The sequence below is a fragment of the Apus apus genome, chromosome 6 (assembly GCF_020740795.1).
Source record: "Apus apus isolate bApuApu2 chromosome 6, bApuApu2.pri.cur, whole genome shotgun sequence".
Lineage (NCBI taxonomy): Eukaryota > Metazoa > Chordata > Aves > Apodiformes > Apodidae > Apus > Apus apus.
This window is the reverse complement of record NC_067287.1, coordinates 36,406,650-36,433,306: the sequence shown is the minus strand read 5'-3', so window position 1 is coordinate 36,433,306 and position 26,657 is coordinate 36,406,650. Positions and strand designations below refer to the sequence as shown.

Genomic DNA, 26,657 nt, shown 5'->3' with positions numbered 1-26,657 from the left:
TCAAATAGCTTTTATTTAGAATGGGCTTTAGGGTTTGTTGAAGAAAACAAGCTTGGCCTGAGTCAACAGTGACACGATCCTGCAGAACAGCTGAACACTGTGGTGCAGAGTTAACCAGGAATATTGCAGGGATGAGATGGAATATTGCTCTTGCCTTTTTTTTCAGCTGGCAGGTAGCTTGGGCTGCACTATTGTGTCCAGTTTGATCACAGCTCTTCAGGAGTCAAGTGGAGCATCTACAATAGAACAGTAACAACTATTAGAAGGCCATGAGACATAACTGTCAAAGAAGAGGTAAAAAGCAAAATTCCATGTCTACAGAAAGGATCACTAAGCTGAGACAGGATGCATCCTTATCACCTACAAGAATTCTGTTAACAATAAACCTACAACAAAACAACCTGCTAGAAAAACAACTAATAAAGCAGAAATCCAATAAGAAATATTCAGAGTACATATTAAACAGAAAGTTCAGATATTCTGCTCAGTAACTGCTACCCACTAGCATGTTGCTCAGAGCATTTGGTTTGTTGGTGCTTTCAAAATACACATCCTTAGCAAACCCAGAGTTCTGACAGTGGAAGGGCTTAAAAAGTTAGTAAGAATTAAACAAGAAGAAATTCTAAAGAAGGGTTGCAATTGCAATGATTTGTCAACAGGCCTGTGTTCACAGACTCTCTACTCTGATTGCACTGGAGATGGAAAGGGGAAAACCAGGTTTAAGTACTTCAACTGATGCATTTTCTGTTTCTTTTTGCATGACCTTCTAGCAGCAACTACATCAGACCAAGGAAAGGAAAAGTACAGTTAAGAGTTTTAGCAATGTGTTAATTCAACCACAAGTAAAGAAACTAATTGAGTTCAACTTTTGAATATAACTGGATAATAAATTAACAGCTGTTTTTAAAAAATACAGGAATTGTATTAAGTAACAGGTTTATAATATGTTTTTAGAACCAGCTGTTACAGCAGCATCTGCTTGGGTTTATAAACAAGCCACAATCAACCTTGCTTAATTTCTTCTGGCAAAAGTGGCCTTTTTCAGAGCACCACTTAACACTGTGTCTTGACCCATAATTAAGAGTGCAAGTGCTCTGCTGTTGTACACCAAAAACCTAAATTAAAAATAAAATAATCTGTTATTTCTCTTTGATAATTAGATCCCTCTGTGTAGGATCTCAGTATCACATCAGGGAGGACCAGATTTACAACAAAAAAACTCACCAGGTTTTAATGCAGAACTTCTTACACAAAATGTCCAGCCTTTTAATGTTCTAAACTCAAAACACAACTGTTCTTTTAGGGCTGGCTTCTAAGTGAGAACAGCAGGCACAAGTCCTAATCCTAACTGTTAACTATTTGATCCCCACCTATCACATGCCCTTCATACAAACTTCACTCAAGCAAGGCCAGCAAATGGGAAATAAAAATAATAAAATGTCTAATAATTTTTTAAGATTCCTAACAAACACTTGCTCTTGAAGGATTTGCATACAAAGCACTGTTAGCAAAGCTAACCAGCAGGCTGGCAGTGGGACAGCAATAAACCCTGGAAATCAATCACACACTGCATGTTGTGCATGTTGTCCTCCTCAGCTGTTTGGAACACACCAGGCTGAAAGCTGCTACAAATGCCCAAGTCTAAAATAGTTGTCCAAAATGTGACATTATCTGTTGTGGTGGGGTTTTTCCCTACATAGCCACCAGATAGAAATTTTCAATGGAAACTCATTGTACACTATCTGACACCTTCAAAAAAATGCAAACAGAAACCAAAGCCACGCTGGATTGGATGTGCAGGACATCACTGCCATTGTTTAAAACCTCAAACACTTCCACAAACCCCAAACTAATCCAAAGTAACTCCCAGGGCTTCCAGCCAAAGGCAGCTTTCCAAGGGTTCTGCTGTGGGACAGAAGCAGCACCAGGAGCAGTGGTGGGCAATCTCCTACTGCCAAGAAGAGCCTTACTCCTTCCTTGATACTGTGCCCTGCAGTGGAAGCAGAGAGCTGGCCAGAAAAGGCAGCTCACCTTGGCAAAAGGTAACTTGCCAATCTGAGCCCTCAAGACCTTATCACTGCAACGTCCTGATGCATGGAAGTCAGTCCTGAAGAGACAGAAACTGAAAAAATGCAGCTTAGGTCTCCCTACAGCAGAGATTGGCAAGCTCAACAGCACTTTCCTCCAAAACTAAGAACTTCAAGGTAGAGAAAAACACAGGGAACGTGTTTCCAAGTATCCATGCACTGCTTGTTTCTCAAGGTTTGGATTTTACTGTGGCATGAATAAGAATTCAAGAGGCAACACGACATGGCCATCTTTCAAGAGGCAGCAGAAAGGATTTAAGTGAGACAAAATAACCCACTGAGACATGAGTAAGACCTATAGGGGACAATAAAAATAATGTAGTATTAGAGTACAAAGCACTGGAAAGACATGAACCAAAACAACACTTGATATTATATATGATACACAGGTTTTGGAGTAAATTAAGGCTTGTACAAGCACGTGGGTGGCTGATGAGCTTAATCATTTGTGTTGGAGAATAAGTAATATATATTTTTTTAAATATTATTTATAAAGTGCTGCCCTGCTTGCCACTCTGGTGTTATAAATTGCTCTGTAGATCATTCTGGAGGATAAACAAGTATTGTGAACAGTTGGAGAGTGGTTTTTAGAATCACTCAAACAACCAATTAAAGTATGTGAAAGACAGATGGGGCCTCTGCACTGTAAAACACCAGGATGGGAGAAGAACCCACACTGCAATCCTCAAGTAGAGGGAAAAGTTGAATGCTACATGCCCTAAACTAAACGAAAAAGCCTGGGCTCTACCTCCCTATCTTAAGAGGGATGAAAATGAGCACTGTGCTCTTCTGTGGGTACAAGGTTATGCTTTTAGTCATAACAAGATGTGAAGACTACACCAAAGCATATCCAGTTTATACAGCCTTAGGAAGGGATTTTGAGGGGGCCTGAAATGTACCTTGCTGAGGAGTGAGGTACTAATCAGAACCTAAAACTAGAAAGACCCTGTGAACACTCAAGGCTTGCTGCCAGTACTTGGGTATTCCACCACAGCAACACATCTGAAGTCTGTATGTACAGAAGTTATTAGTTTAGCAGCTATTTGCTTGGATACAGCATTAAAATTATAACTTGGTTTATACTGGGTGAGACTGAAAGTCATAGGGTGCTCTCCAAGGGACTCCTCAGCTACAAAAGCCTCCCACTGCTGCATGGAAACCAAGACCTGAGCTAAGATGAGGAGCATCTTTCAGATAATTAGATCTCAGTCCAATGCTCACAGCAACTCACAATTCCCTCTTCCATCTTTTCATCTCTCCTCAGGAGTCTTTTAGAAACCTAGACTATTTGAGAAATATCTGTAAAATGTAGCTGAAATGGGAAAATAGGTTCAAAATTATTAGTGGATGTGATGCTGACAAAGAATGTGATTGCATGGGCTTAATTCACTTAGGAAATGAGAGTTGCTGGGTTTTCTTCTGATGGAGTTGGAAAAATAATTTAATAATGATGTATTTATTCAAAACACCAGGGAAGTGGTGCAGCATTATACAGATAGAGATTATTCCAGCAGATATCATATAACCTTAGCAACCTCCTGTAAAAATGAGATAGGCTACAATAAGAGGCTGGATTTCTTAACACCAGAATTTTCCAAATGTTTCCAGACCACCACGTCCTACAAGCTGAAAAAGAACACTCACACTAAAGAGGACAAGAAAGCAGAATATTAGTGGATAAAATAAAATCAGGCATAAACCAGACTTCTAAGAAGTCCTTCCATAGTTCTCACATACTCCAGATGGCCATCAGCAATCTCACTGGCCTTAGTGGATACATTTTAGATTAACTATTCAAATGATGAAACTGTTGCTCCATCACCAGGACAGCTGATAAAATGTTTACAGTGCAAGTATTTTTTAATTGACTGTCACACCAGATTTTGAAATGCATCACAAGAACAAGAAACCCCATCATCCCTCTGAGCTTGGTGATGGGAATGTTTTACCTTTTGTCACAGGAATGTGGACACCACAGATGGACTCCAGAATTTGTAATCTGGCTTGCAAGCTTTTAATCTAATTGTAAAAAGAGAAGAGAGCAAGATATGAAAACATTGCTTTTGAACTGCCTGTTCCCAACACACAGGATTTATGCCTACATATTTAAGGAAAAAATTCCATCTATCATTTCAGCATTTTGTGGTTATTTTAGCCAAGTGATAAGCATTCCTCTCAACTAGAGATTTTGTGACAGCCCAGGGAAACAATGTTATAAAAACACATCCAGAACCTCTCAAAATACTTCTACAGCTCTACTAAAACAATGCAGACAGGGACTACTAGGGTTCTTACTGCAACAGCAACTTTTTAACCACTGCACTGATCTTTTAACTTAATGACACGATGACAAACTTGGTCATGAGGATATGCCACAAAACATGGTGCTGTGTCACAAAGCCAGCACTGCAGAATGCAGAGCTCATAACTGGACAGGTCTTATATATGCTCCTGTGTTTTCACAGCAGTGGAACTTTTCCATGCTTTGTACACCTGATTCAGCAGATTTGTTCAGGACAGTAACCTGCCTCTGTCTACAGGACCCTTTCTTTTACTTATTGAAATTTCAAATATAGAATTCCCAGCCTTTTAAAAGTTCTCAGGTGACCTGACAAAAATTGGAGGTAGAAGAAACAAGAGATGAGGGCTTGTAGAAGAAAGTGCAAACATGGCAAATTCCTTTCATGTTACCCACATCTAATTGATGCTACTGCTGGAATGCAAGGCATTTGGGGAGGGTTTTTTCTCTTTTTCTTCCTCTTACTTGAACAAACAACTTGCTGGTTAAGCACATGCCAGGTAATTTTCTGTTCTTCATCCACCCTACCTGTGCTTAAAGTACTTCCTGCTAAAGAGGCAGAAAATCATCTATACCAACCTACACATCAGGTAGGACTACAGGAGTTAAGTACCACTCTATTATTCCACCCACAAGACAGAAAACCTGTCTCTAATATCTTACTGTATTTTTTTTCCTCAACTAGTAGGTCATTCCTGGATATATTTAGGACAAAATGAAATAATAAACAGTAATAAAGCAAGTTAGAGATTTCTAAAGGCTTAAATGGAAGCATGTGGATCTGTGGGAACACCACAGCTTTGCTCAAGCTCTTGACAGACTGTAACAGGGTCTGCACTTTGCTGACTTAATGCTCAGCAGCACTGAGCAAGCACAGACTGAGAACTGCTACTTTGTGGCACTAAGTTTCACATATTTCCTATATTAACATTTCAGTAACATGAAATGTTAATATTCTGCTTCAGACTATTGCATAAGTGAGCAGATTTAACAGAAATATCCTATTTACCCAAGGAAAAACCAAAAGCACTCCTTTCAGCTTTGCCAGTGGGGTTCACCATAGTTTTACCTGCCCAAGTGCTCTGTCTCTCTCCAAACTAATCAACATTTTCTGTCTCAGTACAGTCTTGTATTTTTCAGTCAACTGCTTCAGCACTGGTTCATATGATTCATAATGTGCCTTCAGCCTGTGAACAAGAAGAGGACAAATGATTCCTCAAGGGTGAGTTAAATCATAGATTCATGTCCATGTATCTTTCTCCCTCCCCAAATAACAGAAGTGCTAAAAGGTGAACACAGAAGAGATTGATGTGTTTAGTACCACCCAACCAGAACACTGCAAGAAAAAAAAAAACAACCCAAAATAAGTCAGATGAATGAGAAGTTTCCTAGCCTGTTCAGTCATGTCTTCTAAAGCCATCCACCCAGTTTTGATCTGGTGTTAATCCTTCGTACACATATTGCACATTAATGTTTATTTCAGTTTTCTTGCAGCTGGATGATATTCCATTGGAAAAGAAAAGAATTGCAGCTATTATCTGACTACCAACTAAGATATAATCTAGACAAAACAGACACGAAATGATGATTATTTCCTCCTTCACTGCACATTACATTTAGGATGCTCAACCACTTTAATTCTTCAGACCAACTACAAGTCAGATATATCATCTTTCCAGAGAAACAGAGGACACCAAGCTTCAAAAACACTGCACTTTGCAAAATGTTGACACAGAGAATAAGTCAGTGAATCAGGCTCTTGCTTCAGTATGGATGGATTTGAAGGTTAAAGATGTAGAAAATGTACTTCCTATTAGATGCGTTTATTGACAGCCATACAGGCAAGCCAAAATTCTGTGACTTGCTTGGATCTGGTGCAAGCTACTCCCTCATTTTCTTTTTAAAAAAGTGCCTGCATAAATACATGTGCAAGGAAGAGACTTTAAACTCAATTCTTTCACCCAGCCCAGTGATCTTCAGATGAATCATGTATGAGTTCTACTCATGGAGGGAAAGAAGCACAGCAGTTAACAGAAAACTTACAGAATCCCAGAAAGACAAAACTACAGAAATAGATACTGTAAAATAAACTATTATAAGTCAGTACTGACGGACTAGGCTGGGCTGACTTGCAACTAAAGCAACACAGTAAGTTTAACAGAGGAAGTTCAGGGTGTAAAAAGACAGAAAAAGAGCATCAATGGGAATCATGAATGTAAAAGTCCTGAACTTGTGACACCAGTTGCCCTTGACAGACTATCTCACCCCACAAATCACTACAGATTTATAGAAAAAAAATCCTGGGTAAAAGAAAATACAATTCATATTTTCAACTATTAGAAATACTGTGTATTTATTCGTGCCTTATGGAAAATATGAAAGAACCATGACAAACTGTTTAAAAGAGATGGCAGAATGGTCAGATGGAACTGCAGTACAACAGGACACTCACCAAATGCAGCTCACTTTACTCTAGCAGCTGAAATTCTACCATGTCATTTCCTTACCAGGCAGCAATTGAAGAGGTTATCTTTAATGTTACATGTCTGGTAATTCAAATAGCTCTTTACCTTTTAATGTCACAAACAAGCCTTTCTTTCTCCTGGGCCACTCGCTTATGATGCATCCGATGGAAGTTACATTCTTGCTGTGTTTTTTGGAAAGCTTCTTTTGCTTTGCTTTGAAAATGTAAGAGAACAAGTATTAGTCTCTTCCTATGAATTGTTCATCAGGGTATGTTGAAGACACATAGAATTAGTTTCCAGATTAGTTTCACTTGCCTACTGTATTCAAGTTGAAAACCCTTGGTAGTATGACCTGAGGTGGAAAACATGTACTTTTGAGGTCTTTTTGCTGCCACCTGATGTACAAAACCATGGGTACTCTTCACCGTTACCTTTTCTCAGCTCCTTCAGGCAGAAGTCATAGAGATTCTGGCATTATAAATCTCAGACATCAACCTTACTTTAAGAACAAGGGGTCTTGTGGAGATATACATTCAAATTACAGGTGATCAGAAAACAACACTGTTGTATTTTTAAAATCCTACATGAAAATGTATTGCTGTACTGATTTTCTAACACGTACATTGTGTCTGGAGCCCAACATAATGGTGCAGGCTGGGATGACACACACAGCAGGGTAACTATTGTTGCCTTGCCAAAACATGCATTTAGAGAGATTCTTGGAAAAAAATGTGCTAGAAAAGGTCTAGGCTCTATTCAATCACATTTGCAGCCTGCTCCCAAGTGGCCCCTGTACATGAAAGCAGGAAGAAAAAAGGATCAATTTCAAAATTAATTGCAAGCCTACTGATAACCTGTTATGCTCTAACCACTTTCTACACACAGCTGATAGGACCCTGACAATCTGCTCCACAAGAACATGAAAGCAAATACTCTGTATATATTCCGTACATTTTCCCCTTGCCTTTGCTGATATGGGTATGGCAGGAAAGATTAGTAGGATGAATTGTTTAATTGCAAAGGAAGCTTGAAATTACCTTGCACAGAAACTAGGTATTTGCTCTTTGCAAAAATCAAGCTCAGTTCCTCTCCAACAGGAGCTGCAGAAATAGGCAAGCCACTACGACAGTGGAGTGTGCCAAAATCAGATGTCCAGGAAGAAGATCCGTAACTGCCAGTGCTTGACATTTAATTGTACAAATAACTTATAGTTACTAAACATGCATTTGCTAAATTACCTGTACCAACGACCATATTTATATGTGTACACTTATACATGAATTGTAGCAGGACCAGTTAGAAAGATGCAGAAAAGCACAGTCAATTAATGCCACTACGTCCCAGTCAAAGCTGAGAAAAAGCTGATGTTCACACAGCTTTGTGTGCACAAACAACTGAATTTTTTGGGGAAAAAAGAGTAACTTAGTAGATTGGTATTGGGAGACAATGTCCAGATGATCATCCTGCTCAAGTTCCTATGAAGAGCCAAAGATTTGAGAAGTAATTGAACTCCTTGTGATGCCACTCACTGCAGCTGACTTGCCACAAGACCTTGAATACAAAACCTGCCCCTCCAAAGCTAAGCAGATGGCTTGCTCTGAGATGTGGCTACAGCCACTGCAAAGCCAACACCCATTACTTTTAATTAAAATATGTCAAAGGCTGCAGGTCTCACCATTGAAACTATTCTCAAGCAAGTAGCTTGATAAAAACAGCAGGAGATGACAAGGTCCAATAAAATCCAGTAGGGATTTTCAAAGGTGAGTTATATGCCCTGTATCCACTGAACTTAGGTGGGACTTTAGTCCCCGACATGCTGCAAGTGGCAGACCTACAATTTTAATTGAAATAAAGGTAGTTCTAGAAAACACATGCTCTCATGTTTTTACTCTATCTAGTTTATTTGCCAATTAGTACCAAGGATGCTACTAAATCACTGTGTAATTAAACAGATGCATATAAATCTGCTGCACAACACAAAAAAGAGTGCACTTGGGGTTTTATTGTATTAGTTGAGAATTAGTTCAGGAATGGTTAAACTTCAGCACAGAAAGAGGAGATCAGCTGAAGATTTTATTGCTAGTGATAGCACTACCAGTAATAATAAAAATTATTTCTTTGTATTTGGACTGTTACTGTGGCTGTAAACTGGGTGTTTATTTGTGAGCATGCTTCAAAAAATCAGGACAGAATGATACCTGCAAATACTTAGATTTCCCAGATGATGTTTGTGAACACAGCTACAAGCCTCAGCCCAAAGCTGCACACAGCTTTCATTCCATCTACCTAAGAGATTCCTAAATGTTTAAGGAACTTACATATAACAGTTAACAGCCCCTGTGATCAACACCATCTTAAACTTGACATATTATGACATTGTCTATCTCCATGTTCAAACACAAAAGCAACCAAAGGGTCTGGCCACAGGAAAACAATACACAACATGCAAGCTCTTTTGAATCAGAAAGGCAGAGTTAAACATTGCTGTGAAATTACAATCTATTATTAAATTCAAGCAAATATTAGTAGAATATTCAATGCTTGAATGACACAATCACTGCAGACAATGAATTAAACTCTACTACACTCCTGTAAGAGTTAACACTTTTCAGAGATAGTGTTTTTAAATTTCAAATATATGCATTTATGGATTTTGTTACATCTCAACATGCCTTCAGACACTGGACGTGTTAAAAATACAGAATAATTGCATACAGGAAGTTAAACTGATTGGGATTTTCCCTTTAAATAATTAAGCACCATGGTGAAATGCAACCAACAGCCTGTAACCTACTCTACTTCCCCCCCTGCTTGCCATGCAATCATGTAAATACCATATTAAAATACCCAAAATACAATTACAGTTAGCTTCCAGACACTGAATCTCCTAGACCAGTTGCTAAACAACATTAAAGCAGGAGCTAATTGGTTTACAGTCATTTATCCTGGGACCCTATAGTGCCCAAGTCCCAAATAACATCTCTCTTCTGCAAGATGGCTGTCAAGAGTCCTAAGCTCAGAAATACCAAATGTAATTAAAAGCTTTCTTCAAATACATTTCACAGCACTGCATCCCACGAGGAAAGTTCTCACTAACCCACAGAGCAAAATATGAGACTTTCTTTGTTCACAATTTCTTGGTTTCTAACCAGTCCAATCAACATTTTTTTTCAGTGCTCTCAGGCATTCTTTTTTTTTTTTCAGTGGAAGCTAATTAATTCTCTCTCAAAATACTTGAAAATTCAAATTGTCCTCCAGGTAATTTTGCCTCCTGCTGGAATATTTGCTTTATCATAGGAAGGGCACTGGCTACAGTTATTGAATGTAGGAACAATTAAAAAATGCTGTTAACAGTCAGTACAGTAAATGGAATTAATATATAGAGTATTGTGATTAGAGTTTATCTGAAAGTCACCAAGGAACCCTGTCACTCCTGGCACACAGAACAGAACTGCTCAATTCCACCCCTTATTCCACAAACAGTACTGCTTTAATTAATGAATTCCTCCAAACAAAATACATTAACTTCCCAAAAGTGCTGAACTTTTAACATTAGTATCACTGGAAACGTTGAAAGGTATTTGAAATAAAAAGGTTGAAAAATGAAGTAGTGACAATTAGTACAAACCAGGATTCACAACTACTTATACTCCAGTGAAAGGAAAAAAAAAAGGAAAGCCTGTTAAATCATTATAACAGATTTCAGAAAGACCAGATTTTGTCTATCCTTCTTTTATTATCCACTACTGCTTCTTACGCTCCTGCTCAAGGGGAAGAAACAATCCTTAATTATCCAGTGTCCAAAGAAGCTGTAGATGAAAACAAAGAAATGCTTTCTCTATGGCAGATCTAGTGCAAAAGCATATTCAGACTCCACAATATTTGCCCTGATTATTAAAGCTGTTTATGTTACTATTAAACTATGGCCAATTAATTAATTTAAACTGAAATAAAACATGGATTGGAAAATAATTTGATCTTAGTTATTATCAGCAGCAATTATTACTTAAGAACTGAGTAGCTATTTTTCATATAAAGGAACAATTGAAGTGAAAATTAGTAGCTTAAGCAACCTTGAAGGAAATATAAAATTAAGTTAACTTTTTCTTTCACAGCTCCATATTTTAAAACTAGGCACTGGCAAAGTGGAAGCAAGCACATTATTGGCTCTCAGGGTACATTCTCAACTACCTCCTGCAGATGCAGACACACCATCCTTTAAAAAAGACAATGTTACATGTTGTTCATTATTGCATCTCTCCATTATACAGGCTAAATAATTCAACTCTTACCACTCAAGTGCAACTGACTTGTGAAATCAGCTATTACAATGTACACACAGGTATAATCGATGGCAATTGACAATGATATTCCATTTACCACTAAAGCCAGAGTGATAAACTTGTTGCAATTAAAACAAAAAAAGGATGGATGCTTAGTGATTTTTTTCCCCTTATGTTGATGCTTTGTGGTCGCTGTAATTTATAGTCCTGTACTTTAATACAAAATGCACAAAACCATTTATTTCCTAGTTCTACATTTTATACTCTCATGGTTCTTTGTGGTAATTTGTTGTGATGACTGAGTATTGAAAATGATCTTCTATAGCCCACTAAACAAAAAAGAAAAGAAATGAAGATTCAGGTTTCTAACAGAGCCCAGAGAAAACTGAAGTTTAATTAGAAATGTCACCTAGAAGTAAAAATATGCATGGCCAGCACAACAAACATGAGCTTGTTATTTCCATTAAGTACTGGGGTTTATTTTATCTGGCAATTCCTCTACTGGCATATCAAAGTTCCCTCAAGAGCAAACAACATACTTGGCAGCAAGTTGATACTTCTCCAGATCTTTCCTCAAGCGCATATTCTCAGCCTCCAGTTGCTGGTTGTGGGTCCACCCAGCTGGAACCAACCCAGCATCTTGGGCTGCAAGGACACCCCTGTGTACAAGTTCATACCTAGTAGAAAAATAAATGGAGAAAGATTTTATTCCATGTTTCCTTCTCTCACTTCACTGATGTCTCCTACCTCATGCTAGCATTTACCTAAACTAGAATCACAAAGATACTGCTCATCTGCCTTTTATGACCATTAACAATTAGCAACAGTCCTATCCCACCACTCTTCTCTTTTACTGCTTTTCACCCTGAAATGTATTCTTGTCCCTAATAACCAAGAGACATGTCTTGTGTAACTCAGCACTTCAATCGAAACGACTGCTCTTGTCCTTCCTTTCTTCCAAATAGCTTAAATACAAGATGAAGAAACCATGATTGTTCACTTCATGTATATACTCCGTGCTTTTTATCTCACGTGCTCAAGTATATGCAAGATTATTTTATTTTCCTGAGGACTCAAATAAGATGCAAAGCTGTGGATATCCTGGATGAATGACTCTGTGATCTATCTTCAACATCAAATACAGAGCTCACCTGGGGGAATTGCTTCATTCCTTTCTGTTTACTTATGCTGCCCTCCCCTTATTTAACTTCATTGACTAATATTTACCTATTTTACCAGCCCTGAGTAAACACGATTCCATAATGTAGAAGTCTAAGACTGCTGTAGTGAAATAAGCATACAGATGAGTTGCATTTTGAGAAGTAAAAGGGAATCTGGAGCAACACAAAATGCTGTGTAGCAACCCAGGGATCTCAACAGCTACTCGGTCTGTCTCTTATTCTTTAGGACTATCCATCTTTTGGTAGGATGTCAATGAAGCTAAGAATACTCTAACAGGCACTAGAAAGGACCTAGGCATTGCCACTCTTCATTTTAGGCTTTATTTAAAGGCATTTTAATGCACAGCAACTTAAAGTATCTAAGTGTCTGCTAAACAAAAAGCGGTGATGCTAGAAAAGATTCAGAAAAGCTAAATTAGATCACAAAATTGTGACTATCACCACAACAAGTAAATGCTTCTGCACAATCACACTTGTTCAAGGGAAAACTATAAACTATCACTGTTTCCCCCAGCACTTGGACACAAGCAGATTTGAAACTTGAAGACAGTAAGCACAGCATTCCTAGATCAATGTTGCAAACCCAAAAATGTTTGTAGAACACAAGCAAGTCTTACTTGACCTCTTCCAGAGAAACTAAGGGGAATGTTAGAAACCCTGATGTGCATCTTACTTCCTAGAGTCAACCACTTATCTGCATTCTGTGGGTATTTCTAGGAATGCTCACCCCTGTGAATTAAGCTGTCACTCACATTTACCACCAGTAGATAAAAGGTTTTTGAAAAGTTCAGCTGAACACACCCAAAGCAAAATTGATTCTACCATCACTTGGTTTTCTGAAGCAAATTACAGTAGCAACAGGTTTGAATACTAAGAAAGAAGCTGTCTTTTTTTTTAAAAAAAAAAACACAACAATCATTGACTGATGAGCAGGTATAATTCCCATTGGATATATTAAAAATAAGAGCACTTCTTGTTGCAAATGATCACAACTCTACATGCTCCTTCATGTGCCAAAACCATTTCTGCACTGAATGCCTTATCCACACCTCAGGAAAGCCATCACATTTCTGCACAAAGACACACCAGACCTGGGTAACCAATGAACTTGGCCTCCAGCAGAGCTAAGAAGTCTGAAAAGACAATTTTATTTAAATACAATCAATACCAATAAATTCACTACGCCCTTGTCTAAGAACACTACTAAAACTCGAGGCTTTTATGCATGCATTAGAAACAGAAAACCACGCCACCAAATTGGATTGTGAATTCTCATTATCTTTCATCAGCCTAATCCTGTAAAACTTACAGAACTCCCACATACCGAGCTGACTGCCAAACAGCTATTGTGCTCACTGCTTCCCATTACAGAAGGGAACTGTGATGCAAATTAAATTAGGTGCTTCCATGCACTCACAAGCACTTGGCTAAGCTTTTCAGAACAATCAGGCTATTATTCTTGAATTGTTATTCAAAATTAACCAAGAATCTGGAAAGCCAAGGAACAGGTCAACAATGACTTGACAACTAAAGCTGTGCAGACTGACAAAAATTATACATTATTACTACACACACTACAACTGAATTCAAGTTTCTAAGAGTTCTAAGGTTGCAGAGAGGTCCTGCAATAAACTAACTGATATGTAGCTCAGGATAATCCTTTACTATGGGATAACTCAACTAGAGAGGTATTCAAAGTTTTAGCTTTTACAGAAACTTCTTACTGAAAATTATTATTCTTATTGACAATCACTGAAGGAGTTTCAACAAAATGGTAAGAAATAAATGAGAGCAGAAAAATAAAGCATTTTTTTGCCCTAGTGTACTCCTCCCATCTACCATGGCTCAGAAGTAGAAAACCTGTATTGCCCAGCTAAGCTTGCTTCTTGGGCAAGCAAGTAGGTATGTCCAGGTGGCTTTCTGCAAACCAAACTTGGGGTTACTTGACTGGTTCTGAGCCACTTCTAATATAAAACCTGAATTTGTTTTAGTGTGATGCTGTTCTGGAAGTGATTAACCCTCATTCCTCTCATGACTGATGAACTCAGAGCACAACACACATTAACCATAAGATTTCTAAGTCAAAAAGGACACAGAGCAGAAGAAACTCAAGTCTGCCTGAAAGAAGCAGTTGGTTTCCACTGTCTTCAGGGAGTTGTGACATGGAGGATCACAACCTATCTTCGTTTTCTTCATTCTCCAAAAAGGAATGTTGTGGTAATGATTCTACCTTTATGCTCAAGAGAAGACAGCAGCTTTGCTACGTGTGCTCTGTTATGCACAGCCCAGGGACTCTGCAAGGCACCACAAGACAGACATGGCTTTATAACCTTGCCTCGTCATCTACGGTTATTCAGAATTTCAACCACACCAAACAGAAAAGAATTTGCAAACCATGTTTCTGTAATTACTCTGCAGGTCTCCTTTTACTCACAAGCTGAAACACTGCCAGGTCTCTAGGAAGACTTAAGAGATTACCAGTCTAATAAGTGTAATGGCTAAACAGAATGATAGCTCCATGCATACCACAGACTGGTTTGGGTTGGAAAGGACTTCAAAGACCATCTAGTTCCAACCCCACTTCCAACCCAACATCTTCCACCAGCCCAGGTTGCTCCAAGCCCCATCCAACCTGCCCTTCAACACTTTCAGGGATGGGGCAGCCACAGCTTCCCTGGGCAACCTGGGCCAGGGTCTCACCACCCTCGCAGCAAAGAATTTCCTCCTAGTGTCTAACCCAGATCTCCCTCTTTCAGCCTGAAACTATTCCCCCTCATCCTATCACTCCATGTCCTTGTAAAAAGTCCCTCCCCAGTTTTCCTGTAGCCCCTTCAGACATTGGAAGGTCCTCTAAGGCCTCCGTGGAGCCTTCTCTTCTCCATCCATTTAAGTCTAAATTTAAGTTCCTTCAAGTACAACTGGAAGAAAAAAGGGTATGTGCAAAAAAACTAGGTAAGAAATCACTAGAAGGGTGATAAAATTATTCATTACATCACAGAAAAACAGTGGGTTTGGGTTAAAATAAACCAATCAAGTCATGACATTTTATACAACTGCATAGAATAGAACATCTTCCCAAACTCTGAACTAAACACAGATAATTTGGTTCTATTTAAGTGACCTTTAGATCTCTGACAGCTATTTCTAAGCAAGCCTTTTGATAAATTTTCTCTACATTAATTAATTTCTCATTTTAAATTCCATTAGTACTTGATCAGCACAGCATGAGAGTGAGTGTCATCCCAATACATAATGAGGAACCTGAGCACACTAATCTGCTCTCACTTTCATTAATATTGTAAATTATCTTTCAAACCAACACGTAACATTTTGAAATAAGGTATTAATGTAGAAAAAGTCTCAATACAGTAAGATTAGATCCTGGCATGCTGAGCTCATTTGTAATGCCACTGAAATAAAAAAATGTAACTTACAGAGGAAAAATACAGGTATACTTAAGGATTTCCAAGATAGGGCCTCCTAAGACCTGCCCTTGCTTCGTTAAAAAGCCATTTAATTTTGCCATTGATATAAATTCCAACTCCAAGTGCTTCAAAGAAAGCTGCACTTTCATAAAAAGGTCGTTATTTATATCTGTCTAGTGTTATCTTTTGCCATAAAAACTGTTAAACTCCTTCAAACTTAATGCTATCAGTATCAGTTCTTTTGTTGAAAAGGAAGACAGAATGACAGTGCTCCTTCTCCAAGTCACACTGTTACACTCTCCAAAACCAGGTCATGAGTAATTCCAAAGGCAATGCCTGATTGGTGAGCCTTGCAAATGACAGCAATGACTCCCCATTAGAGGAAATTTCTAAAGGAACATTCAAAGCTTCAAGGCTTCTATATAAAAACTAACATTTCTAACTTTTCAAATTGACCAGTTTTCAAATTAAGCAATTTCAAAACCCTTATGAAGAAATCTCTGAACATCTTACTCTTCACGACTGACTACACAATAATTCAGAGGTGTTTCCACTTCTCAGAATCTTTCCAACATCACCTGCAGACTCAAAACAAGCTCGTGACTGGAAGCATTTCAATAGAACTTCATGTCAAGTGTCATCGTTTGCTCCCAAATAATCCAGCTCTCATGTCAAGCTCTGCACCACCCCTGGCACATCATTCTTAACAAGAATAAAAATGTATACATCTTGTGGGATTCCATATAGGAAGGGAGTAGTGGGGGAAATAGAATGTTTAGAAAAAGCTGTGTTTAAACAGAGTAGGAACAAACTGCCTGCAATCTATAAAAGTTGGGAAAAAGAAGGTAACAGCTCAACAGTCCTGATTATTATTTGAATTCAGTTTTAGAAAGAAAAAAACAAGCTAACCAACCATATTATTTTGACTGGTGTAGAAAAAAAAATACCAAGTGGGAAAAAATGTGATGATTCTACTTCAAAATACAAGGTATTGTATGAATGTTCAAAAATACCCAAACAAGTGAGGTGAAGACACTGTACTGTACTACAAAACATTCTGCTTTTAAGCAGGCATCCAGTTTATGGGAAGCCAAAAATTAATAAAGCCACGATTGGTCAGCACTGATGAAATGCTGGTCATTTTGCATTGGACTCATGTGATCCAGTGATGACTTCTGCACTGCAGGTGGTTTCTAGTTTTCCTTGGTAGTCAGTGGAGAGCAGGATATATTTGAAAAAAAATGCAATTCCACTAATTTCATCTTCAAGGAGATGGCTTAAAGAACTTGGATGATTTGCATCATGAAAATAAGTATTTCCCTTGTCTGGCCACACAAAAGATCTCAGAGAGCCACCTAACTGGAGATAAGTGACATGCATGAAGTCCTTCAAAGGTCCTTGGTTAGGAGATCCCTGGAGGGACCTTTTTGAAAGTCTGTCCTTAAAACAACAGTTTGCATCCTGATTCTATGTATTTAAGAATGAGTTGTATTCAGAAAAGTTTTCTGGAAATATAACCTACAATACTGGAAACATTTGAATCCTGAGGATCTACTTCCTAATTCTCAAAGTGCCACGGTCACTTAAAATACTTTACCATTCAGTTTGGAAGCAGTTAAGGGTTCTGAGCATTCCCATTCTGGCCAGGAAATTGCAGAAGAAGTCATCTATTGATTCAGGTATTTCAGACACTGATTTCTCAGAAGTTAGAACAGGTTGCAAAGCCTGAAATTAAAACTTTGTTATTAAACCTACACAAGAAATGTGATTATCATACCTTCTGGTTTTGAAGTCATCTAAATTCACAGATCTACTGGAGCTGAATGTTTCCCTTGTCTTTAATGATCAAATCCACAGTCACTGATACTTCTAATGTCAAGGTCTGTGAAAGGTTATAGAGAAATGATTCAAAACCCATCTGATTTAGGCTAGCATTTCAAACCTGACATAACCTGATACAGTCTTCAAACTGCTTAAACTGATGGATCATCTGCTGCCACAGACCAGAGAGAAAATGTTAGTTTTCATACTCCTGCACTCTTCAGCAACCTTCACAATTGCTGGCAAGAAAAAACAGCACTTGGTCTAATGAAAAGTGCAGAAGCCCAAGGTGACAGTAAAACAGCTCATGTGCTTATTTTGTAATGATGCACACAACGGAGTGACTTGAAGGAACTGCATCTCCATTCTTAGATCTCTTGGAAGCCTCACAAAGATCTTCTCAACATCCATATGCAGGCACTGAAGGAAGCTGCCAGACAACATTGCTCCAAGTGTTAGCAGAAGGCAGATGGTGCACTGAGGCTTCATGTGCAACTCCTCCAGTCCCATCAAGATAGACAGCTATTCAGATAAGATCAGTTCATGGGTCAAGCACAGTTGCCAAAAGCAGAATCAAAACAAAACAGAGCAATCCTACTACAGAAAGAAAAAAAAATCCCTTTCACAGCTTTCTGTTGCATTGCCAATTTATTTTCTTCACCCAACCCCACTCAGCATAGCTTGATACTAGGCTCTCAGAGAGATCTCAAGATGCAAGGACATATGAAAAAAGTAAAATGTGACCCAGGCTGAGACTACACCCCTTCCTCACCCCCAACAAAAGGCATAACCAGGTGAGAGACTGGCACAACTTGGCAAGGGAGGAGATGACCTGAATTCATTCAGATTTCAGAGACTTGACAAGCCTAAACGGGAGGCTCTCAGCATTTGCACACTTCTCCTCCATTTTGATGTTAAGAGTAATTCACATTTATCTTTATTATTATTAACAATTTGCTTTTGCAAAACAGACTCTGATGATAGCTTACTGCTGAGGCTATAAGATATTGGTGATGTTTAGAAACACAGCAGGAAAAACACTCTTCCATTAGACTGTTATAAGCAAGTAAATTCAGGTAAATCCTACTTTGGAAAATGCAATCTAAAAATCCCGTTGTGTAAAATATACAAATCCAAACTATTACACCAGTGTTTTGCAAACAAACTCTAAATGTAAGTAGTGTCAAAAACTAACAGTGTGAAATGATTGATAACTTCATTAGTATTCTGATGCAACATAATGTCTCAGCCCATTCTATATTTTCAATATAGGAATAATCTTTTTTAGCAACATGTTCAAGTACAAGCTTCTGTGGGTCTTAAGCATAACCAGTTTCTTTCCTGTGTCAGGGGTCACAGCCTCATTCAATCTACTCAGACAGAAATTAACTCTACAGTACTAACTCTTTTAATAACATTAATATACTTGACATAATGTACCTATACGTTTTTAACGTATATTTGAACTATCAGGTTGCTTATGGAACATAAACAGAACAAAAGTTAAAGGAAGATGAAACCCAGGAAACATAAGTTGCCTTTTCCCCTGTGGCAGAGAAAACCTTAGAAACTTCTACAAAATAAGAAACAATCTTTTCCACCCAAATATTTCACAACGAAAAGAAATGATGATGTGTCATTTTTAAACCACTAACACCAACTAGATTATAGAAAGATTAAGAAGTTCTTACTAAAATTTGGGCATCTTCATTCTGCTCTTTAATAGTCTGCAGAGCCTTGAACAGATCCTCATCATCTTCCTGAGGACCAAATTCATCATCTGCTGGAACCTAAATGAAATTATTTAAGATAAGTTTATCAGCATTTTTTTTATTATTATTTCAGCATTGCAGAATACAACTATTTCCACTCCCAGTAGAACTGCTGAAAAGAATCTCCTTCTCATTAAAGTAATATGCTGCCACATTTAAATTGAATTTCTATTACTGAAATATTCATCATAAAGAAGCTGAACCATCTAAATGGAAATAATTTTATCTTTAAAAAATATTTAATGTTCAAATACGAGACATAACGAATCAACCAGCACTAAATCTTGTCTTGAAAATTTATTCTGTTCAATATTTCTTGGTTAAATCTTTTCAATTAAAATCTTCAAAACATTTTGAGTGAAAGGACTGCAAACATGGCCAGTAAAACAAGTTGATTGCTAAGAGCTTAATGGTAAGTCCTTTCACTATACTTGCCAAACCTTCTGTCCAACGAAGAAAAATGAACACCAAATTAATTAATGATGCCTCTGGAAAACAAAATTAGAGGCTCTTACAAAACTTGTTAAATTATGAAAGAATAAAACAGGGAATTCAAAGATTTTTAACACAAAGTTATAAATCAGATCCAAACATAAAATGAAGGGCAACGTGACTTCAGATTATCATTTGGGATATTGAGAAAATAAAGAACCTGGAATTCAAGTGTAATGGTTTTAACTACTGAAGAAAGCAATTCAGCCAGCTTGCTTTGTGTGTGTGGTTTTCCAGATGTTAGCCATTTCCTTGGGATTTTCTTTCCTATGTAAAATAATTCTGTTTCTTGTATAGAAAAATATTTTATCCTACTTCACAATGTCTCAAAAACAAGGACAACAGGAAAAAAAGGAGTTGGGACTGAAAACACATGACTAGAAGAGGAAGAGCAACCCACAGCACGGATGGCCAGCACAGCTGGATTTTGAACTGGCTGCCACTTCACCTCAAGATTCAGGGAAAATGAACCTTAGAGATTATAGCTGCATCACCCTCGTTTCCCTGTTGGAATACAAACAAAAATGTGAACTGAAACTAGTGAAGGAGCCTGGAACTCTTTAAGACCAGTACTTTTACAGCAGAGGTGCAGAAGGAAAGAAAACATGTTGTCCTCCTTGAAGCCAGGACCAAACCTGTTTTCTTTTAAGTCATTTTAGCTTTCAGTTAAGTAACTGCACTTCCTGAAAATTAACAGCACGTTTCTCAGTCACTGTCTGCTTCTAGGCCTGATAACCCTCAATGTTTAGAGCTGCTGCTGCAGAACGGCGTGCAGAACCACTCATGGTTCCGCTACACACCTTGAGCACCAGAAACAAAAAGGAGGAAGAGGGATCACACCTGCAGCCCTGCTGTGGGAAGCAGCAGACTAGGCAGGTGACCCAAAACTGGCCATACACATCATACTCAGCATAAAGCTAAGGGATTGCCCACTTCCTCCACAGCTGGCACCCTGCGGGGACTGTCCTTCTGCCTTTGATCCTGACCCATGTGTTCCTGCAGCCAGCTGCTAAGTCCAGGAGTGCAGTTTGTGACCTTCCCAGGGCCTGCCCTGCAGCCTCAGTGCTGACATGAGTATTACTGGGGGGAATACTGGGTTTGTATCTGTTGCTGTGGATTTCATTATTTCCTCTCTCACCTTGCACTAAAGCTGTGTAGTTTAGTTTCCAACCTCTAAGTCTCTCTCCCATATTCTCTTTCCATTCCACTTCTGGGAAGGGAGAGGAGTTAAGTGAGAGCATCTGCCAGTCATTTCATTGCCAGCCCAGCATTAAACCCTGACACACCTCAATACCCCCTGTAGCAACAGAGCTCTAAATCCTACATACCAATTTTATATGAAAAAGAAAGTGGAAACCACCATCTCTCATTTGCTTATGTTTGCTCTTCTTCATTTAGTAACCACTGCTGATTACATTGGAACCAAGTTTGAAAATAAGCATTTCTGTTAGATTTTCCTGGTTATACTTGACCTTTTTACAGAGCATAAAAGAAACTGTAGTTACTCTAAACATCCACAGCTTCTAAATAAAGTATCTTCTTCTGGCGAATCACTCAAATATTTTGTATGCTCACTTGATCTGTGCCTTCTCCAATTCCTTTTCTTCACCAAAAGATTTCTGTCTACTATTGAAACACAAGCTTTAATATGGGATTAGGTGGGCAAGCTACCATGAACAGCAAATCTACAGAGGCACTTAAAAATGATCACCACCAAGTATCTATTCCGGGATATCATTATTACCTAATGTAACCTATTTGAGCCAAGGTAAGAAGCTGACAATTAAAAGGTGCAGCAATTATTTCTTGTGTGCAAAAGACATCCTTCTACTGTGGTGCTTCAGCTCAGAGTTTAGATTTTGATTCCTTCTTAACTCACAGGAAACAGGGCTTCTAACTTGGGTCACCAAAAGGACTTGTTGCAGCACTTGTTTGTTTGTTTTTCCAGTGAATTAGCACCAACCATTTGAGCCACTGAGCCTCCCAAAATATAAAATAAATCATTATGAAAGCTGTCAAGGAACGAGCAAGTGTATTAAAAGATTTTTTCCTACTCACATCTTTCTCTCTAAAGGCTGTAAAGATATTTCAGTTTTACAATTATAGAGAAAATGAAGCCTCCAAATAATGAGTCAAGAAGCAAGAATGTGTTAGCATAAGCACAAAATCAAAGACAATTTAAGCACACATGTTGTTCTCTCTTTTCAGGAATGGTTACACTTTTGTTCAGTTTGATTAAACACATATTGCTTCCTAACACTCGCAGTTCCATCAGCAGCACTGTCAAAAGATCAATAGATTAAAGATATTTTTCACTTTTTATTTGGATGTCAACTCCCACAGTAAAACAGACATCCCTTCAGTTATCCCTGAAGAACATTAATAATGTCCATTACTTGTCTGACATTAAGCACGTTCAGCCTCAAGAATTTCTGCCATCTTTCCTTGACCTTTCAGGCACATTTGGTTGCAAAACACACAAGACTCCAGTAGAGTTACAAGCTTGGAAAGCTTGGTCTAAAATGCAAAACTGATCTGTTGATATGCACTACTGCAGAACAATATGCATGTTTTTCCTCCATTTGGACACTAAGTCTTCTCTTGAAAAATATAGATCTGCCCAGCATCATCACATTTTATAAAAGCAGATGCATGTCATTCCTCCTGGGATGATTCTGTGACTGATGAAGCAAATCAAAATGAAACATGAATACCATATACATCCAAACATCATCAGTTCAGTTAATTACCTCTTCATACAGATCATCAACTTCAGAAGTGTCTGTTACTGTAACTTTTGCAGTTTTTGTTAAGTCTGAAACATCTGATCCATGTGATAACACCAGCTTAAAAAAAAAAAGGCATCATAGAATGACTACCTATAAATCTGCCACCATGACCTTCACCCTTGTTCTTGATGACACAAGACTTCCCAATTCCAAGGCTTTTATCAGCCTTTAGGTGAACATGCTCAGTTCCAGGGAAAACTACGTTTGTACTCAAAGTTTTCAAAGCAGGCTTCAACACAATTAAAATTGGCCTCATCAGATTACTCCAAGTCACAAGTCAAGCACTGTTTGGAGTTAAAGAGTAGCTAAATTCTGCCCTCGCCCAGTCATCAGTTTTCACAGGGGTCTTAGCGCACTGAGACTTCTCCAGACTTCATTCTTCTAAGCACAAGTAACTTCAGCCTCTCAGAGAATGGCATTTTTTTAAATTCAAATTTGGATGCATGAGTTCAAACACAACCATAAGAGATCAAACACTGAATGCTAGAGGACCATTTGCTGCAGCTGATCAAAGCGCTTTAATAATTACAACACAGCGACAACAAAAAGATAAGGAACTTTCAAAACACAAAAATTCATTTGGAAATTATCTACAGCTCCTCCAAATGCTTTAGAGCAAAACCTGCCATTAAAAAAAAATAACTACACATGCTGTAAAATGAAACCCAAATAAACATTTCTCATGCACTAGCCTCATAGCCCATGAAATTACAATGGAAATGTTTTCAGTGAGACGCTCGGTTGACAGTCTCTGTAGGAAAATGGTTAGCCCCCAAGTGACCCATGTAAATACACCAGAAATTAACTCTCTTCAGAAAGAAAAGCTGGCACTTCAGTACTTCACTCAAATTTAAATGGCAAGTTCTACATAAAAGAGGTAAAAAAGATATATACCTTTCCAGCTTTGCACCAAGTCTCCCAGATCCGAATTATGCTAAAAATAAGGGCCTTTTGTCACAGTTCTCGGGGTACAATACAGATGTAAAAGTATCATCTGCATTCAAGACCCCAGCATCAAAACTATCAGCTAAATGGTAAGGTAAACAGCTGAAGTCCATGTCCCAAAAATGGATAACCACCATTTGTTTCAGAGAGATGGGAGATTGGAGATAAAAGCTGGAGACATAATTTTGTCTTCTAAACTAAAACACCAAAGAGGGAATTGGTTGAATTAATAAAGGTGTCATTCTCAGTAATTTAGCCAAAGCACAGCAGTGTACCTCCCACTGCCCAAGTACACTACATGTTTACTACAAAAAAAAACGTGTACATAAATAGGAAACTGGCACAAATGCTTCTTAAGATTCTCCTACCTAGGTTTAGTACATGCAAGTAAGTGCCTGTTCTTCATGTGCCCCCAAATTTACTTCCCAAACCTCCGCATCACAGACTGCAGATGTGGGACACAGAACTTGAATTCAAGTCACCACCTCCCTGTATCTCAACTTTTGCTCTCTCCAAAAGCTCAGTTTTCTAGCTTGACTAACTCTGGAATGTTTAATTCTAAAACCAGACCGAGGCAGGCACTTGTCTCAAAACCAAAATAATCCAAAACCAAACAGCTTTTCGTGTAACAGGAAAAATAAAATGAAGGAACCCCCCAAACCATGAGGTTTAACAGGCCTAAGTCTGTTCCCTATTGCATCGGAAGAAATCTGGATTAACTCTTCTGACTGTACTGGGAAGGCAAATAAAATGTGGGGTACAATGAATGCACCTTTCCTCAGCTTGATAGTTCACCTCACTTAGGTCTACCAAGGCGAGCAAAGAGCACAGATGAAAATAGCTCAGGCTGAGACATGACCTTCAGGAGACAACACAGCACACTTGAAATCATCATCAGAGACTTGGGTATCAAGCTAGATTTCAACTGCCTGCCTGCTCCCCAAGGAGGGAATGTTTTGGTCCTTGCATCACAGTCTGACCATACCCTATTGAAACAATTCCTGGACTTTGTTCCTTCACCTCAAAGTTCATCTGAACTGCTGATTACACATGAAAGAGGGAAAACCAGCAAGGTGTGAGTGCAAAGCAGAAGGAATAAGTTTCCTTTAGTGCCCTAAAAAGCAAGAGGGAAGCTTGCAGCAGGGAGCCAGGATGAAGACAGTCATATTGACTGACAGGTTAGGGTAATGTTCCAAATTACCCCTTTTTTTTTTTTAGTTAAAGATGTCCTAGTACTAACTAGCTGACTACAGAGTCTATTTTAAAGAATGATTCTTTAAAAAGCATGGTTGTTTTCATATAGTGTGCATGCTTGGGTATAACAGTTTTTGAGTTAAACAGGACAATCTCCACATATATGAAGCAATTGCATGTAGCAACTAAATATCCACATACTTCTCTGGAACCACTGAGCCTCTTCATTACCTCCTAGCACAGCAGTTCTCAGCTTAAATTTCATTTAAGCAAAGTACATTTAAATAAAACACTCTACCTTGTGATTTCTCACACCATGTCTAGTGATTCCATCAGAGACTCTGTTTTCTAAAGCTTTTTTGTACAAGCTACAAACTCTCCTCCCTCCCTTGACTATTTCTTTCTGCCTTTATCACATCTTTCCATTTGGATAGAAAGATCACGGCAGTATGCTGTTGGTAAGTAAAACACTTGAAAATAAAGTGTCTTTTTCCCAAATTTTCTGCTGACCTGAGTGTCCTTGCAATCCATTATGGTCTCAACTAATCCATCATTCTGAACTCTGTGCCCGGACTAAAACGTTGCATTTAAAACCCTGTCAAAAATCATAGCCAGGTTCACACCAAAACAGAGGAATTATGTTTTAAAACCATTTTATTTTCCCCAACAAATGCTGTGTTGATTTTTTTTCCTCAACACATGTACTGATGCAGTGCTCTTGTGCAGTTTCAAGGAGGTACAAACTGGGACACATGCTTGTTAAGGCCCATCTTCCATTTTTTCTTTTAATATTGGTTTACATCTTAATCCTAGCAAGGCAGGAAAAATTAAGGTACTGGTAGGGTCAAAGACTGATTATTTAGACTCTAAAACAAAGCTTGCAAGATCTGGATTTGGCAGCTCACAGCTAAAAAAAGAACTGATTGATCTAGCCTGATGAAACTAGAATTTGGGTAGCCTGACCAAAAAATGACACATTTAAAAGCCACAGACACCTGACAATTTGCTACAACTCAATTGTCCAGACAATTCAAACTGCTGTTTCTTTTTTTCTCTCTAAAACCCACAGCAAACAGAATTATGCTTAGGTTACTGTACCATAATAGCTCTGTTATATCCTCTTTATATCTTGGTCATACCCAGTACTAAAAAAAACCCACAGCTTAGGCAGTTCCTGTGTGCAGCAGGCACTGGAAAATTAAAGGAGCACCGTTTTACAACAGCAGGTTGGGACGGAGTCTTGATGACAAGCCTTGTCACTCCCCTGGAGACATTTTGCTCGTTCTGATCAACAACTAAAGAGGCGACAAGAGACTTGCAGATAGAAATCTTAACTCCTGTTCAGCCTGCTCCTCTCAGCCGGGGAAGGGGGAAAGATAAAACCCCAGCCGGTCACCTGAGGGCCACTCAAGGGCTCCCCACTCTTCATCAGCGATGAAGAGCCGCATCACTGACCCCTTGTTTTCTCCTCCAACCCACACAAAGCAGCAACAAGGCGGGTGGGCTCTTGAAGGGGGGGGGGTGGGGTGGTCCCCACGTCCTGTACTCCGAAATAACTTGGCAATCGACGCTTCTCCCGCCGGGACGACCCTGAGGGGGCTCCCAGGAGCTGCCGGGGGGCACAGGAGCTGCCAGGGGAGGGGGGGGGAGAGAGGGGGCACAAGCAGGGCAGCAGGACCGCCGACAAACCCCCTTTGCCCAGGAGGCCGCGGGGTCCCTGGGGCCGGAGCGCTGAGGAGACGGGTCAACCCGCGCCGCTCAGACCCCGGAGCCTGGAGACAGCGGGGACCCTGGGGGAGCCCCGCGGCCGCTCGCTTCATCCCAGGAGGCAAACACTGAGGAGGAGGAGGAGGAAAGGATACTCCGCGGGCAGGGAGAAGCCGCCGCCGCCGCCATCGCGGCCG

General features: G+C 39.0%; 1 protein-coding gene across 1 annotated transcript; it reads right to left on the bottom strand.

Annotated features, from left to right (window-relative positions):
* Positions 1 to 26,657, bottom strand: SPAG16 (sperm associated antigen 16). The gene is made up of 9 exons (XM_051623314.1): positions 26,616 to 26,657; positions 22,576 to 22,619; positions 19,253 to 19,351; positions 17,338 to 17,465; positions 11,674 to 11,811; positions 6,957 to 7,064; positions 5,456 to 5,573; positions 4,037 to 4,106; positions 1 to 236 (listed from the first exon to the last, which is right to left on the bottom strand). The coding sequence occupies exons 1-9, from the start codon at positions 26,647 to 26,649 to the stop codon at positions 217 to 219; spliced, it is 759 nt and encodes a 252-aa protein (XP_051479274.1). The 5' UTR covers positions 26,650 to 26,657; the 3' UTR covers positions 1 to 216.

Coding starts and splice junctions, on each gene's coding strand:
- SPAG16 (XM_051623314.1), bottom strand. CDS start 26,649: ATGGCGGCGGCGGCGGCTTCTCCCTGCCCGCGGA. Junction 11,812..17,337: donor AACTGCTTCCAAACTGAATG/GTAAAGTATTTT, acceptor TTTTTCTACTAG/GTATGAACTTGTACACAGGG. Junction 237..4,036: donor CCACATTCCTGTGACAAAAG/GTAAAACATTCC, acceptor GTTCTATTGTAG/ATGCTCCACTTGACTCCTGA.